This window comes from Sorex fumeus, unplaced genomic scaffold (assembly GCF_029834395.1).
Source record: "Sorex fumeus unplaced genomic scaffold, SorFum_2.1 ptg000006l, whole genome shotgun sequence".
Lineage (NCBI taxonomy): Eukaryota > Metazoa > Chordata > Mammalia > Eulipotyphla > Soricidae > Sorex > Sorex fumeus.
In genome coordinates, this window is record NW_026606063.1 from 40,349,970 (window position 1) to 40,367,902 (window position 17,933).

The window sequence follows — 17,933 nt, forward strand, 5'->3', positions numbered from 1 at the left end:
GGGGGTCTGGACTCTGCAGCCCTGGTCACACAGACTAAAGAGAACTGTGGCGGACTAAGCTAACCTGAATTTTAGGTGTGGCTCTCCACTGACCAATATGGCCTTGGCTAAGTCACACTCTGGCATTGACACTCTCAGTTATACAATTGGAGTGATCTAATTCTCAGGAGAGCTAAAGCAAAAAGACAGCATAACCGGTAAAGCTCTTGCCTTGTACATGGATGACCTGGGTTCAGGCACCCGGAGCAATCCCTCACACAGAGCCAAGAGTAAGCCCTGACTCCCTCTGGGGATGGCCGAACCACCTTGGAAGCAATCATATAGAATAAAATGGGTTTATGAAAATGTGAGTAATAATACGAAGTTTAGGGCTGGAGCGATAGCACAGCGGTAGGGCGTTTGCCTTGCACGCAGCCAACATGGCCGACCCGAGTTCGATTCCTCCGCCCCTCTCGGAGAGCCCGGCAAGCTACCGAGAGTATCTCGCCCACACGGCAGAGCCTGGCAAGCTCCCTGTGACGTATTAGATATGTCAGACACAGTAACAACAAAGTCTCCAATGGAGACGTTACTGGGCCCGCTCGAGCAAATCGATGATCACGGGAGGGCCTTTACCTTTTACCTTTTACTGGTTGATTGGAATTTATGAAAATCCCAGGCAAGATAGACTTGTCTCTTCAAATTTTTGATTCCTTTACGAATCAAGGCAAGCCATTCCTTGCCTTTCCTTACTCAAGCCATGTTTAGTAGCTCTTTCATGTCTTGACTGAAGTAAGGAGAGTGAGAGGGCATCTCTGAGCCACGAGCTGGCCACGAGCTGCCCTGCTCTGCTACCTGGCAGTATAGTCCTGAACCCAAAGTTTCATTGCCCAGTGATGGTGAAGGCACCTCAATCCCAGAATTCACCTCTGGGCATCTGCTTGGGACACCAAGGAGAGATCCTAAGCCTGCCTTTCAACCTTGATGGGTGTGCACAGTCAGAAGCCTTGGCTACTGTGAGGTTGATCCTTACCAAGCACCAGGGATGGTGGAGACCTCTTACAGGATAGCCCCGGGAGTTGTGAGACCTGGGAGCAATGACAAAGGAGGAACAATTGGGAAGGAGGGACTGTCAGGAAGAGATATTCACTGCTGATTCCCACTTTCTACACTATTAGAAGAGTGAGAAGTAAGCACTTTTCTTCACTAGGCCCTTGTATTATTAGCGGGCGGTAGTGGCATAATCATTGCCAGGTGTAATGCTTCAGCTCAGTGGTTTTCAACAGCTGGTCTGCAGGTGTTGAAAGACTGGCAACCACTGGTCTACTGCAGTGGACCCTGTTGCTCCATGGATGGTTTACACACAGGTGCTGGCTTGCAGGTGTAAAAAGCTGGAAAAACACTGCTTTGGCTCTCCCTCTGAATTTTTCAGTATAGGAATATACACATAAGAGGCCAGGAAGCTCAGGTTGGTTAAGAGAAAGGAGAAACTATGAAGGAATAAAGCCCGAGGTTCTTATGTTGGGCTACTGTTGTGAACCAACTTGTCCATTCAAAGGTTTGGCAATAGACTATAACAATAAAGGGCAGGAGAATGCATGCAATGGGCCATAGGTATGCTTTGGCCTGGAATTAATCTTGGAACCTCATGATCTCCAGAACATTGCTGGATGAGACCTCCAAACATAACAAAACAGAAATATAATAAGATCAGTAATGTTCTTTGGGCTGGGGGGTGTGAAGCCTTGGGTTCAATTCCAGGCACCAACACCAAAAAAAAAAAAAAAAAGAAAGAAAAACAAAAAAGAAAAAAGGAAGAAAAGGCACTTTTGATGATCTCCAAGAAACTTAAGTAAATGGTTAAATTATTCCCATTTTAAGTTGCATTCCACACACTTGCTTTTGATTGTATTCTATCTGCTGGCAGCAGAGTATACCAAATGGACTTAGATCAAACAAACTCATTTTCTTTATTAAATAAATATTTTAATGGTAGAAGTAATTCATGCTTAATCTGAAAAATGACCGAAATCTAGAAAATAATGCACAGACCATAGTTCCCTACTCCCAGGTATTTGATGGTACTCCTTAGGTATTTAATTTCCTTAGGTATTTGATGGTACTCTTCTTTTCCTCTTGCCTTTCTTTTGGAGTCAGTATGGTAATGGCACTTGAGGAGGAGATGGGGCCAAGGGGGAGATTGAAAGAGTGATCCTTGAGCACAGAAGCAGAAATAAGCCCCCAAGACCACCAGGTGTGGCCTCCAACCCTAACCTAACAAATAAAAATTAAAAAGGGAGGAGGCTGATTAGATAGTTAATTATAATTTTTCTACACCACAGCCACACTTGAGTGGTACTCAGGGGGCACCACTGTGAGGGATCAAACCAGGGATCAGACCCAGATCCTCACATATACTAGCCATGTGCTAGGCATTTAAGCCACATCCCTGGTCCAGAAAACTGATTTTATGTGGAAACTGAACACATAACTACTGAGGAAAATGGGCATGAAGCTTCTTGCTCTTGGAGAAGTGATTCACAACAAAGAAAAGAGGAAAACAAGAGACAAGTATAGGTGTTGGGTTGAAGTTGGAGACACTGGTGAGTTTTCAAGATCTATAGATTATATACACATATATATAGTGAATATGTGTATATGTGCTTGTGTGTGTACACACATATTTTCGATCTGCAAACATGGAACATCCCAACAGCAAAGCCATCCCCAAAGAAATGAATAATTAAGTATCTGGGTCTTGGTTTCCACATTCCATGTTCTAAAAAAACAGACTGATTCCAGTTATACAATGATCAGGAATCAGTCTGTTTTTGTAGAACATGGAATGTGGAAACCAAGACCCAGATACTTGATTATTCATTTGATCATTGTATAACTGAAGCCCAAGCACAAAAACTTGTAAGTCTACAACTGTACCCCATGGTGTTTCACTAAAAATTAAAAAAAAAAAACAGACTGATTTCAGGACTGGAGAAAATCAAGATGAGCCTGGAGCTTGTGATTTCATGTCTCTCCTCTTCCCCTAATGCCTGAGATTGACCCCAAAGTCTCACCCATGCAGGCATGCATGCTGCTACTGAGCCACATAATTTTGGAATGCAACTAAGAAAGTTCTGAAAGAAGGATGGCTCATGTCAAGAGGACAGAGGAGTCAGTTTGAAGGGGCTACCAGAGAACAAATCTGAGGCAATATGCACATTGCAATAAATGATATGAATGAAGCCTATCTTATGGAATAAATTGGTAAGTAATGAGTCCATGTTGCCCAAATAGAAAATGAGCTGGGAAGAACGAAGAAGGAGTCACACTTCCTCACTGAAGAAGGCCAAACATTTGGCTGCAATCAGAGTGAGAATTAATTCAGGTAGGATTCTAGCTCTATGGATTAGATCCTCACAGAATATTTAACAATCACAAGGAGGGGCCTGAAAGATAGTACAATGGGTGGAGTGCTTGCCTTGAATGCAGCTGACCTGGGTTGGATCCCGAACACCACGTATGTCTGCTGCCCCGTGTCCCACCAGGAGTTGTCGCTCAGTGCAGAGCCAGGAGGAAACTCCGAGCACAGCTGTGTGTGGTTCAAAATCCAAAATCAGGGGCTGGAGCAATAGCACAGCGGGTAGAGCGTTTGCCTTGCACGCGGCCGGGCTGACCTGGGTTCAATTCCCAGCATCCCATATGGTCCCCGGAGCACCGCCAGGGGTAATTCCTGAGTGCAGAGACAGGAATAACCCTTGTGCATCGCCAGGTGTTACCCAAAAAGCCAAAAATAAAAAAAACCCATCAAAATCTAAAATCAAACACCCCCCGAAACAATCACAGGGAAATATTTCTCAATTTTCAGTGAAAAAACCTAGCAGATACTTTGGTAGATCAACCTACTTTGGTAGATCAACCTCTCATGGTGGTACAAGATCCTAGGTAGCATCTCCGGGTGGGGGTGCTGAGAAAGTTCCTTGCAGAGGTCCTGCCAAGAAAGCACTAGATCGGCCATGAAGGACAATCTCGGACAGGACCAGCCTGAGGGACATACCTACCAAAGAATGGAAATGGAAATACTTTTTGCTTAGCTGTGCTCAGGGCTTACCTCTGACTGGGCTCAGGGACCATACAGGGTGCCAGGAATTGAACCCAGGTAGGCAAGTGAACAAGGTAAATTCCCTATAGCTGTACTATTTCTCCAGCCCTACTCATGGAAACCAAATATGAAAAAAAAAAGGGCAAAACTGAGGAACTGTTATAGGAAAAAAAACTCAAACAGTACAGAAAAATAATAAAAAGATAATCTGCAGCGAGATAACGGTGCCAACCTGAAAAAAAGGGAAGCAAATTCAGAATTACTGGGTCTCTTCGCTTCGACTCTTGCACCTTTATTTTGCAACTTTTATTTCAAAATCAACTTTCAAAAACGTTTCGGGTACCTCCAAGCTTTCAGCGTAAATGTTTGCGCGTACACAGGTGTACTCGCAAACGCGAAGCGGACCAGACCAGCTTCCCGCCCCCTTCCCAGTCCCTGGCGAATCCCAGACCCCGCCTGGAACGGGGGTAACCAGCACGTGGGTGCTCGAGCCCGGGCCGTGGGGATGCTCACAGCGCCTCTCCCCGACGTGGCTGCCGGGGCGACCGCAGAGGCCGCGCCCGGCCGAGGTCCCGCGCGAGCAGGAGCGCCCGCGCCCCGCCCCCGGCCCGTGCGCCGCAGGTGCGCGCCGTGAAAGGCCGCGCCGCCCGCGCCCCGCGCCGCCATGGACGACTCGGAGCCCACCTTCCTGGGCGCCCCGAGGGCCGAAGTGCTGGAGGACGTGCTGCGGGAGCAATTCGGGCCGCTGCCGCAGCTGGCCGCCATCTGCCGCCTCAAGCGGCTGGCGTCGGGCGGCTACTCGTCCACCGAGGACCTCCAGTTGGTGCTGGAGCGGCGGCGCGTGGCCAACGCCAAGGAGCGCGAGCGGGTGAGCGCCTGCCCCGCGCCGGGCCCCGGCGAGCTCGGCTCACACACCCCAGGCTGGGCTCAGCCGCCGGGGACCCCGCACCCGGGCCGCCCGACAGCCTCCCCGCGGCCTCTCCCCGTCTGCCCCCACAGCGCCGACGCCTGGCCTGGGAGCCCGGGGCGCGCAGTCCTCGCCCCTCTGGGGCCCGGGGGCGCGCAGTCACCGCTCATTCTGGGGGCCCGGGGCGCTCAGTCCTTGCCCAATTTAGGGACTCCTGGGCGCACAGTCCTCGCCCACTCTGGGGCCCCGGGGCGCCCTCGTGTTCCAGGTTTGGAGAGTGGCCGCAGCGTCGTGACTCTCCGCCTGGGCTCTGCCACTGTCTGCGCCCCTGAATTCACACCGGGCGCGCCGTGGGTAGTCCTCAGGTCTTCCAGAGAAGGGCACCCAACCGCCAACCGTTTTCCCTCCGCTCTGCTTCTCTGGCTGGGAGCGCTAGTGGGGTGAGAAGATGGAGACGAAGGCAAGGGACTCTTTCCTATTAAAAAAAAAAAAAAAAGCTTGTTTTGGGGGCCACACCTGGCCGTGCTTTTTTTTTTTTTTCTCCTGGCGGTGTCCCGGGACTAGAAGCGGTGCCAAGGCGCCTTCTGCGTGCAAAACACGCCGCGCGCTCCAGTCCGTTAGCAAACTCAACGGCCCCGCTCCTATATGTTTTAGGGAAGGAAAAGCTCTTTGCTTTGCGGGGCCGGGGCGCACCGGGATTGCCGGGCCACCGTGTGGAGCGGAGACTGGCGAGCTGGCTGCCGCGCTGGAGTCTGAGCGGCACCTGCTGGCCGCTGCTGGTACTGCGGACTAAACTGGGTTCCGAGACGGCTGCGGGGGGAGGAAGGTTCTGCTTTGGGGAAAGGGGATGAGATGAAAGCGTTATACTAGAAGACTTATGGGAAAGTGGGATGTATGGTGACAGAAGAGAAGCCTGGTGTATGAAATTTCTCTATTGAGAAGATGCGGTCCTCAAACAAGGGTCTGGTTCTGTATTTTGCTTTTAATGTGTGTGTGTGGTGGTAGTGGAAGAAGCAGATCTCGCGGGACCTGGGGTTACTAACGTTTGGACACAGGGCAGCTTGCCGGCCTCAAGGAGGGCTCTTGGGGGGCATATGGTGCAGGGATTCAAGTTAGATTCCTAGGGTGTTTGATTTTTTGTGACGCTCCGGTGTGGTGTCAGGGATTACTCCTGGCTCTGAACTCAGAGATTATTCCCTGGGGAGTGGGGGAGTTCATCTGAGATGCTGGGGATCAAACCCAGGTGGGCACAGTGCAAGGTGGTGCAAATTACCTGCTGTACTATCCCTCGGCCCCTTGTTTTGCTTTTTTAAGTGGGTCTTCTCACCAGAAAGGAATTGGTTTTTACCAGAGAATAGGTTCCAACTTTATCCACTATTTAAAAACTAAAAATTATAAAATACTTTTTATAATTAGAAATTATTTTAAATTTTACATTTAGAAATAATTTATAAATATCGTGATACTATTTATATGACTGGAAAATATAAAACACTCATAACACAGAAACAACTAACATGAACTATCATTCTTGTAAAAATTTCCCCCAATCTTTTTTTTCTCAAGCTGTATGTGTATGTAATTTGGCAAAATAGCAGTTACTTAGTACATATCTTTTTATTTTTTTAATGTAATTTCTAAACATAGTCTTATGCATTACCTAAAAATGGTTTTAACTACATCATCTGCCATCTAAATAACTTCTTCAGTATCCTGAAGAAGTTACTTACATTACACTATGTGCTAGCTAGTTGGTGGCATATAAATCTATATGCATGTCTCGGGCCTGGGAATGTGGCGCAACAGTGGAAGCATGTACCACATGGATGGGTTTGATCCTAGGATCACCTAGTAATTTAGAGTGGAGACTGGAAATGGAATTATTGGGGTTCAAGACGTGGTATAAATCCCCCAATTGCTTTTCCTTTCCCTCACATTATTCTCAGTGTTGGGTGTTATTAACAAAACAAAAATATTACCAGTTTATACATTAAACAGTGGTACCTACATTTCCATTTTATTGTATTCTGCCGTGATAGGACTATGTTTATCCACCGTGATCTGAAATGGGAGGGGTTCTCCTAAGTCAAGTGGCTTTATGGTGTTGTAGGAGTCATTCTTGCAGGACCTGTGTTCCTGTGGGGTGATCATCCAGAGTTCCAAGTTTTAAAGATGAGGGATTAGACCCCTGGTGAGTTAAAAAAAAAACCCCTCATTCTACAATTCAAGTTTCGCCAACATGCTGACTCTCTGGACTCTCACACTTGATTCTGTGTCATCAACTCAGCTGGGAAACAAGGTTCAAGAGTTACATACAGTGCTTTAATACAAGTGTTGGTACACTAATTCATTATCATTACCATTCACCGAGGACTTCCTATGTGCCAGGTCAGGAAGAGGTATTGTGTAATTATGGCCCTTAATCACCACAAGTTACAATGTGCGTTTTCTCCACCTTGCAGATAAACAGGACTTTCCTAAATGCTGGGGCTGGGATTTAAATCCTGATGTACTGACTCAGCTTTTGGTCATGACCCCTGCTGCGTCTGTGTTGCACTGAAGTGGGCATGCTCTCAAGGGAACGGAGGAGCCCATGTGAAAACACACATCTCTTCTAGCCAGGAGTAGCACTGCGGGTGGGCCAAGACTCTTGTGCCTGCTCAGAATTGCCTCCCAGATCAAGAGCTGTGGAAATGCGTCTCCACCATCCCCATCCGTGGTTTGGGCGGGATATTTGTGCAAATTACATTCTCTTTGTGTCACTGTGCTTTTTTGTTTTCCAGATAAAAAACCTTAACAGAGGTTTTGCCAAACTGAAGGCACTTGTGCCTTTTCTTCCCCAAAGCAGGAAGCCTAGCAAAGTTGATATCCTTAAAGGTGCCACTGAGTACATTCAAGTTCTCAGTGAAGTTTTGGGAGGAGCCAAAGATTCTGAGGTAAAGATTTAAGAAATTAGAACAACTATATCGACCATTTGTTGAGTTGTTTCTGTGTGCCAGATAATATATATATGCGCATATATATTCTGATTTTATAGAAAAGAATACAAATATGGGATTCACAGATAAGAAAGGACAGGGACTAGAACCTGGACTTGTCTGAGCTTTGGAGTCAAATTCCTGATCACCTGTATTCAGCAGGTTCTTGAGAAGCATCATTGAGTTCAGTGTCATTTTGTTTATAGGGATGATGAGAAAAAACCCAAAAATGTCAATTTATGTCTGAGGCCACCGTCTCTGTGGTGTTTGCTTATTCTCCCTGTATCTGTGTGGAGTTTTTTCATATACTCCAGCTTTCTCTTATATCCTAAACTTTTGTTTGTTATATCAATGGACATGTCTAGTTGTCCCAGTTGGACTGGATGAAGATGTGTTTGATTTGTGAAGGAAGGGCCTCTTGTCCATGATTTGTTTTCACCAACACAGCTCTTGAACTGGAATAAGTGGGTTGGAAAATGAATGAACACAAGTATTGCTTAATACTAGTATTTTCATTCTTATCTCAAAATCTGGCCATGGGAGCAGAAATAAGCTGTAGGAACTTCACCCTTGTATATATCAATTAGCCTGTGGTAAAATTGTATTTTATATAATGTCACTTAAAGAGCCTATCATGATATTAAGGTAAAGGAGGATTTACCTAGCTGTCACTCTATAGGAAGCCTGGCTCCTTTCTGCTGAATTTTGATTAGAAACTTAGTAGCCAGTGCCTGCGAGGGCACTTTCATCAACCCAGTCTCTCGTGGTGGTTTCCCAGAACATATATCAGATACTATTTCCCTGAGGGATAGCCCTGCTGGTGTACTGTTCTTCTGGGATCTGATGGTCATTCAGTGGGACCATGCTTACCAGAAGTCATCGGTATAATTAGGTGCATACTCAGAAGAGTCCACTAGACCGTGGAAAAAACGGAGACTGGTTTTATACCTTGACTTCCTGGAGAGGCAAACTAAAGGGCTAGTTGTCAGAGGAGGTAAGATGTGAAAAGAGAAATAGCCTTGGCAATGAACCCATAAGCTACACTGATAGAAGGGAGGAAGCAGCAGCAGCAGGAGGGTAGAAAAGCAAGATAGGGTCTTAACGTAGGTCTAACGGAGGGAAGGGTCTTGTAACCTGAGAGTGGGAAGCTGTGGGAGAAGCAGCAGGACTTACCTGCTTGTGGACAAGGCACTGGGGAGACGGACTGAGATGGACTAAGAGGGCTGAAAGTTGGAGAGTGACTGGGAAAGCATTGTTAGAGCTGGAGTCCAAGGGGGAGAGACATGGAAAACGTCAAACTGGAACTCACACTGGATAGAAAGACTAAATGTGGAACAAGAAAAGATGCTAGATCCATCTTTCTTTTCTACGTAGCAACGTGATCATGTTTAGGGAGGAAGGAAAAGAAATTAGAGATTATTCTGGAAATATCGGGTGGAAATAATCATGTGAATCATGACACTTAAAAGTGTTTCCCTTTGAGGGCTGGAGGGATATACAGGGATTAAGGTGCTTTCCTTGCATATAGATGACACTAGTTGATCCCTGGTACCACATGTGGTGCCCTGAGCACCGTCAGGAGCAAATCCTAAGAAACACCCGATGGGGCCCAAAAACAAACAGAGCAAAACAAGTTTTTTTCCCTTTGCTAGTTGAGTAAGTGACTGCCAAGAGGACACGTTCTGCTGGAGTCTGAATGGACTGTCCTGTTGGCCCCATTGAGTGGTTGGTTGTGGCATGGTCAGAATGTTTGCACATGTGCAGGGGACTGTCTTAGCTGTCCTTGCATGTTCATTGTTTAACAGAAGTGCCTTTTTAAATACTGTGTTGATTCTAAATTACAGGGTCTACTCCATGCTATAATATTTTTAATGTAGTTGCCAGTGTCACAACATCTTACGGTTATAAAAGAACTGAATACACTCTACTAAGCAATGGTTTTCTCTCCACAATAACTTGAGCATTGCTCTTTATCTTTTAAACGAGAATGGTAAAAAAATTGAAATTTATTCAATTAAACTTTCAAAATCTGATGGTTATGCTATACTGTTTGACAATAACCACATATGGTTTCTAGAAACAAGATGCAGATCTCCAGAAATACAGAAAGAATGCTTCTGAATCACTTACATCCTTGACTGGAGAGCTCTCAAGAAACATCGACCAATCTGCTGGCTGTGTCATGGGCCTGAAGAATGAGGAAGGGCCCTGGGCCGACTGTGGCAGTGGTGAGTTGCTGTGCACTTGTTGCCCGACTGTGATATCTGTGGCTGGAGTGTGTCTCCTTCCAGGAGTTTGGTTAAGTGTGTCTCCATAAGAGACATATAAATGTCCAAGTCCACATAAGCCTGAGGCTTTTGTCATTTTCCACGTGATTGAAAGGGGATCATTTGTGAAAGCACCTGGGAGGAAGATGGAGTTGCTGATGTTGGCATCTTCTGTTATGTTCCCATCTGAACTGGCAAGCACCTCCAACGGGACGGCAAGTCCTCCAGAAGCACCCAGAATAGACCTAATCTGACTTTTTTTTTGGGATGAGCCTAATACATCAGAAGGCTTTCTGGGATTCTGAACTCTCCAGAAATAGAAAGTTTCTGGTTACACTAAAATTGCATTGTGTACTATCTAAAGACACACGTGTTCGCTTGCTCACATATGCACACACACGTGCATGGTGATACCATCTACAGGCACACATGCTCACATATAGTCACATACATAGACAGATGCACATAGTCACATGCTCATGCTTGCTCACACTTGTACACATTTGTGTTTGAGTTGACCTGGTTGCACTACAGTATTTTCTAAGTAATAATAAATGAATTTATTGTAACAGCTCTTATTACTTTGCCAAAGTAGAATGCTATCCAAGTAGATGGTAATACTTGATTATAAGCCTGCTTCTCCAAGTAGAAAGTGGACCTACCTTTGCTTTTGTGGTGGGTCTCACTATTACACAGACGAGACTCCTCGCTCCATATATGGCATGGTTGAATTGGCTATTGCAACACAGAAAGGCTTATAGAAATTTGCAACCAAATGTACCTTATCAAGTAAGTTGCATAGTCTTTGTGAAGAACATTGTGGGACCCTGAAATCTGTCAAAAACAAAGAGACAAACTGAGTAGAAAATAGAGACTTAGTTGGCAATGAAACAGATTGGAAAGGATGTTCACCAGCCTGGGCTGGAGAATATCTTCAAAGAGGGGCCATGGGGGAGGTCTGGTTTTATGCCAGAGTAATGTACAACTTGTACATATTCTTGTAGTTTTTAAGAGAATCAATCATTTATAAAGGAGAACAATGCGCCTGAGCAATTGAGGAACATGCAATCACATCTACAGGAAATGACAGAGACAGGCATCAGGGCTTCAGTTATACCTGTGATATGAGTGAGGGGTATAGCCATATACCCAAAACACAGATTCAGTAGGACTGAAAACATGAGATCTAAGTGGCAACCACTGGAACTTTGTAATGAGTCTGTCAAGTTGAGGGGGGAAGGTTGGGGGGGTTAAAGTGGGGGTTGGGATGGGGAGGGAATCTGTAAACACTAGTGGAGGGAAGTTGACACTGATGGAGGGATTCATATTAAATTATTGTATGCCTAAAATGCAACTATCAGTAACTTTGAAAATCGTGGCTCTTTATAATAAAAAATTTTCATATGTTAAACAAAAGGAAAAAGAAAACAGCAGAGAGTTGTCATCAGGGTTGTGTTTTTTTTTTTTTTTCCAGTATGTTAGTGACGATCAAAGAGGCTAGGGACAGTCCCCACTGTCTGATACTGTTGGTCCTGGGTTTCTTATAAGTGCAAAAGTGCTCTTAAAGTTTCACTTTTACCAAACCAGAGCTGATAGAATGAAATGGGGCAGCTTATCCCAGAGAGATGTTGTCACATCTCCAGACTACAAGCCTCAGGCCAATTTGATTCAGCTTTTCCTAACCCGAGGGAGTCCTAAATTTTCAAAGGGAAAGAAAGAGAAGTTGCAGAAAACTTAGACAAATCACAGTGATGGTTAGTGGTGGAAGACACTTTTGGTTGGCAATTGAGTGCAGACTCTGGAAACTGTGTGCTGAGGCTTAAACCCTGCTTTAACTTTTTAAAAAAAATTATTTATTTTTATTCTTTGTTTTTGGGCCTATCTGGTGATGTTCAGGGGTTACTCCTGAGGGTGGTCAGGGGACCGAATGGCATGTTGGAAATCAGCCTCGGGTTGGTTTTGTGCAAGGCAAGTGCTTATCAACTGTACTGTCTTTCTCCTGAACCTATTTTTTTTTTAAGTACCACCTGCTAGCTGTGTGATCTTGAGTGGCTGCTGAATCTATCACCCCTAGTTTCCCCATCTGTGTAAAGGGAATAATTATACCTACCTTGTACCTTGTATAATTGAGGCTCAGATGATTTCATGTCACTGAAGTATCTAGCATAGTCCCCGTCATGTCCATGTTCGTTAGATATCAGCATTGTTTGGCTCACCACCTACAGTGTGTTGATTGGTGAGCAGGCCACAATAAACCGCAGGTGTCCAAGCTCTGTTTGTAGCAAGTGTTTTAGGTTTTCTCATTTGGCTCTCACCGATGTTCCTGCTTGTTTGCGCTCTTACAGACTTCCTACTGACTAGCCTTGGCTTCTGTTTTTGACTTGATTACTATTTTCTGAAGAATTTGTTTTTATTCGTGGTCAGGTTAGATTTTCATAGCCTCGTCCCTTGGGGATTCTTGGTCACCTTCCCTTGCCAGTCAGCCTCTAGAAAACAGAATTCCTGTAGCTTCTCCTTGAGCTGACAGGGAATTACTCAGAATGAGTGAACTGAACCCTGAGCCAGGTACCCAAGTTAATGGGAATGCTTCCACAAATATAAGAGCTTTGCTGCTGTTGTTGTTTTGAAATTTCCCCTTTCATTTTGAATTCTGTTTCCTAGAGGCTGGTGTTTCCTAGAGGCCAATGCTGGTGTCTTAGGTGATTAGTGCAATACCAAGACCAGAAAATTGATATGGATACAATGATACGATGTATATAGTCCCATGTTGTTTGGTGAGTATAGATTCTGGAACTACCACTGCAATCAAAATACTGTTCAAGCACTGTGAAGCTCTTCTTTTCCTCGTGACCCCTAACCACTGCCCCACTCATTTGCTCTTCTTAACCCTGGAAACCTATTCCTGTATCCAGTTTATCATTTTGAAATGTTAAGGAAGCACTATTGCATACAACCTTCAGAGACTAGCTGATTTTACTCAGTGCAATGCTCTTGAGATGATCTAAGTTGTAGTAGGAATTCTTTCTTTTTATTGTTGGGTGTGAGTTTATGGTATGGATGTAATATGGTTTAGTCATTTGCTTGTTGTAGGACTTTTTGCAAATTTCTATGTTCACTTTTATATTGTAGATGCCTGGTTTTCTACTTAATTCAATGGATTATTATATATCAGATTTTATGATTTGTCATTCAAATTGTTCTCACTAAGGCTAGTTAAAGCAGCTTAGAATGAGCCCCTTTGCCTGGCATGTCACCATTATTCTTTGACCGCTTCCCTTTTGGAAGAAGATGCTCTGAGCTTGATCACCTTGTACTCCCCAATCCAGCCCTTTTCATTGACTCCTGGTGTCCTGTTTCACATCTGTTTCATCAACTGCCTACATTAGCTTTTTTCCTCATCTGCTCTGGACTTTAATTCTTATATTAGTTTGCTAAAACTGCTATAATAAATATATAGCCCAAGTGGCTTAAATATATATATATATTTATGTAGGAGTACTACTATTTATTCAGCCACTGATTAGCTGATTGAATTGGGCATGGACTCCAACTTACTTTTTTTCTTCATAATTTTATTTATTTTTTTCTTCTTATATCTATTTATTCAATCACCATGGGAAAAGTTACTAAGCTTTCAGGTTTAAGTCTTGGTCATACAATGATCAAACACATTTCCTTTTACCAGTACTCATTTTTCACCACCAAGAACCCCAATATACCCCCCCTCCCACCCCTCCCAATGCCTGTGTTAAATATATATTTATGTCTTGCATGTCTGGAGGTTGAAATCTAAGATCTAAGTGTTGGTAAATTTGGTTTCTTCTGCGGCCTCTCTCCTTGGCTTCCAGATGACCATCTCTCTGTGTGTATGTGTCCCTGATGTCCGAGTATGTGTCCAAACTTTCTCTTGTGTTAAAGGATTCCAAGATTTGGGGGTACCTACGCTTAATGGCCTCGTTTTAATTCAGAACCTTTTAAAGGTATTAGCTCTAAAAGCAGTTATTTTCTGAGGTACTGGGGATTAGATTTTCAAATATGTGTTTGGGAGTATGGAGGGATATATAGTTGGCCCACAGTAACATCCATGACCAAAAAATGCCCTACTAGGGGAACCTCTCCCTTGGTTTTAAAAGCCCTTAGCCTCCCATGCCTCCATAGCTCATGTGTGGTCTCTGGGTCATCTCTCTTCCTCAGCATGGGCTGCCCCTCCATCTGCATCCCCCTTGCCTGATTTGGCTTTTGGCTACCCACTGCCCTTATAACCCTGATTAAGCTTTGCCTCCTCTGACTGGGCCACCTTTTCCAGGGACACTCTTATTTGCTGTGTCTCTGCCGTTCTGTTCTGGGCTTCCTCAGGTATGCTCATCCTGTCGGGCTCTACACATTCACTCGGGCAGGATCCCCAACCTCACTGTTCTCCAGCTAATAAGATTAGGATGACACTGTTCAGGAGGGGGAAGAGGAACTTAAAAAAAATTTCATAATAGTAGAAATGTGTACTACGTCACTATCTTTCAATCAGGTTTTCTCTCTAACAGATCTGAAACTGAGATTTTTATTTGCATGTGGCTCAAGCATTTGTCATCAGTTTTATAAGTAAATTAATTAATTAAATTAAATTAAAAATAATAATATATATGTAGGGTTAATTGTTTTTTTTTAATGTAGGAGTACTACTATTTATTCAGCCACTGATTAGCTGATTAAATTGGGCATGAACTCCACCTTTTTTTTCATAATTTTATTTATTTATATTTCTTCTTATATTTATTTATTGAATCACTGTGGGAAAAGTCACTAAGCTTTCAGGTTTAAGTCTCAGTCATGCAATGATCGGGCTGGAGCGATAGCACAGTGGGTAGGGCGTCTGCCTTGCACGCAGCCAACATGGCTGACCCGAGTTCAATTCCTCCGCCCCTCTCGGAGAACTCGGCAAGCTACCGAGAGTATTCGATATGCCAGACACAGTAACAACAAGGTCTCCAATGGAGACGTTACTGGGCCCGCTCAAGCAAATCAGTTTTATTAACTTATGAAAACTTCCATTTTATAATAGGATGGATCAATAAAGGGGTCAAGGAAGCTAAGCTTAGTCTGGTCAGTAATAGGAAAAAAAGCCTCCAAATATTTGGTGCACTTATCAAAGAGGGGACTGCTTTGTCTAGGGTGGTGATTCTGCATTATTTGAACAAAAGTTGGAGCCATGCATGATGTGAAACATCCACTGGCCCCCATGACAAAGAGAAGAAATGATGGATGGGCAGGCACATGGCTACTCAGCAATGCCCAGCCCCCATATACTAGGTCCCTGTCCCATGAAACTCGGATTCTCCAGAAGTCTCGTCTGGACCTTGGTGTCTGTCCCTCTCCACCCAAGGACAGATGCTGTGGCTTTCACATGGCTTGTGGCCTTTTCCATTTGCACACTCTCCCTTTCATTCAATCTCTAAATGAACCTGCTCCAGCCAGAATAGCTCATCCCATCCATGCTATCAGCAGATTCCCATGTATTCATTTGGGATTTTGCCTCTCAGGAATGTTGTTGATCTTTCACAGCCTGCTCTGTGTCCTAAAAGTGTCCATCTCTGCCAGCACCAGGCTTTTACCCCTCTGATCTCTGAGGGCAGGAAAAAGAATCTGGAGGGGCTCCCTCCTAAGCCTCTCTGTACATAAGCAATTCAGGCCACAAAGCTGCCATCAGCTTTGCCCTGGGTGTCCAGTCGGGGGCTCAGGTTGGAGGGAGATGCCAATTGTGCTGGGATCAGAGGGGCTCTGGAAAGGGACAGCTAGACAGATGTAAGGGTGACAGGGCCTGGAGATGCTGCCATCATATACATTTAATTCCCTCAGAAAGAGACTGTCCTCCTGAGAGAAGAAAGCCTGTGTGGATGGTGGGTTCCCACCACCCTCTGTCCACATGTGGTAATCTGTGAAGTTAATCATGGGGGCATTTCTTCTAATCACATTTTGAGCTCTGAAATGAGGTAGTCTGGCTGGTGGGATGATTTATTGGCACTGGGAGAATCTGGAAACATTTTTCTTCTGTTTGCCATGCCATGTATTCCCCAAGTGGCGACTGCATTTGGCAGCAAAGCAAATTCTACCCCTGTAGTGTGGGGCTCTAGGTTTTTTTCTTTGAATCAGGTTTGTCTGGGCCAGTATAAATGGTCTGTGGGGGCATATTCTGGTGAGTTTGGTCAGCAGAATGTTTTAAATGCTTGGATTTCTTTTTTGATGAGGTGTATGTTCTCTAGTTTGCAGAGTTTAGGTGGGCTCGTCATTGAAGCACCAGGTTGGGAATTTAACTCTAGAGGCTTGGACTAAGGGCATTGGGGCTCAGAGGGTAGGCCTCTCCAATGACTGCTTTTGGTTCTGTAATTTTGTTTTCTAAATGTTGGGGATCTCGGGGTTGGGACTCTGATAACACAGATGTAGGCGGTTCTCTGAAACTTTGGGAAGGTGAGAGCCTGAAATCTGCTAAACAGGGTCCTTCTAAATCAGGAGGGGTGCTGCCTCTTCAGTGTATACACTCCTGCAGCGATGGAGGGAAAAGGGCCAGCCAACATTCACGGGAAGGTTTGGTCAAGCTGAGATGTTTGAAGAGAAATAGTTCTGTGGAAATAAGAAAGGGAGATTACCCTTGGCATGATCCTTGGCTCTTCTCTCAAGTGTGTGTGACCCCAGAACAACAACACACATCACAGTGACAACAGAGGGGGAGAGGGAAAGGGAACATTCCTCTTGCTGGAACACCAGTTTCTATAGAAACAAGACACTGAACCAAGCATGAAAGCAGTCTTACTGTATGTGTGTGCATACATGTGTGTGTGAGCACTGTTTAGTGTCAGGACAAGATGTTTACCTGGTATGTGCTCCTGATCCTGCTCATGAGCTGAGCTCTGCAAGTGAAATGAGGATTTCTGGTAGTATCTCTGTCACTGTCTATATAAGCTCTATAAGAAGGCTGATTTTTATCACATCCTTGCCACAAATGTGATCTAATAAAATGATAGAATTACTCCGGGTAAACTATTGGGAACTTTAAAATTAATGTCCTTTATTACTAATGACATTAATTTAAAAAGTTGTTTTATTTTAGCCATTTACAATGACTTCTCTTCTCTATTTCAGCCTTTGAAAAGTGAAAAGACCAGCCAAAGGCTACATTCTAGAGGCAAATAAATACAGTCTTGAAAGTTTTGGAGTCTCACAGGGGGCAAGGGACAAGGGGTTTCAGGTACCGTGGTGGTGTTAAAGAAAGATACAGTTTTATATCCAAACCAGAGTCAACAACACTGAAATAGTGAGACACAAACTTTAACAGCCAAACATTAGAAAGTTCCTGTCAAGGAGGCAGGCTTGGAATGTGGGGAGGAGAGGGCAAGTGGGAATACTGGTGGAGGGAAGTTTCACACTGGTGGTGGGATTGGTGATGGGATATTGTCTGTCTAAAACCCACCTATGACTAATTTTGTGAATCATGGTGCTTTAATAAAATAAAATTTGAAAAAAAGTAAAATTTGAAAAATAAAAAAATAGAAAAAAGAAAACTGTGGTAACTCACAGTCTAGCAATTGCCATTTAAATAGTGTTGCCTGTCATTGCTTTGCCTGAATTCTTTATTCTTAATTTTATACCTTAAATAGCCTTCAGGACCTCCAGCCTTCACTTTTTTGGAAGATAAAACTTAAAAAACTTTATTG

General features: G+C 44.4%; 1 protein-coding gene across 1 annotated transcript; it reads left to right on the forward strand.

Annotated features, from left to right (window-relative positions):
- Positions 1-4,742: 4,742 nt before the first annotated feature.
- On the forward strand, positions 4,743-17,461 carry FIGLA (folliculogenesis specific bHLH transcription factor). Its single transcript, XM_056126552.1, has 4 exons — positions 4,743-4,946; positions 7,769-7,921; positions 10,041-10,191; positions 17,362-17,461. The coding sequence occupies exons 1-4, from the start codon at positions 4,743-4,745 to the stop codon at positions 17,373-17,375; spliced, it is 522 nt and encodes a 173-aa protein (XP_055982527.1). The 3' UTR covers positions 17,376-17,461.
- The last annotated feature ends 472 nt before the right edge of the window (positions 17,462-17,933 follow it).

Bases quoted from the DNA above. Each gene is read 5' to 3' on its own strand.
- FIGLA (XM_056126552.1), top strand. From the start codon at position 4,743: ATGGACGACTCGGAGCCCACCTTCCTGGGCGCCCCGAGGGCCGAAGTG. The intron at 4,947-7,768 runs GTGAGCGCCTGC...TTTGTTTTCCAG, and splicing joins ACGCCAAGGAGCGCGAGCGG to ATAAAAAACCTTAACAGAGG. The intron at 7,922-10,040 runs GTAAAGATTTAA...TATGGTTTCTAG, and splicing joins GAGGAGCCAAAGATTCTGAG to AAACAAGATGCAGATCTCCA.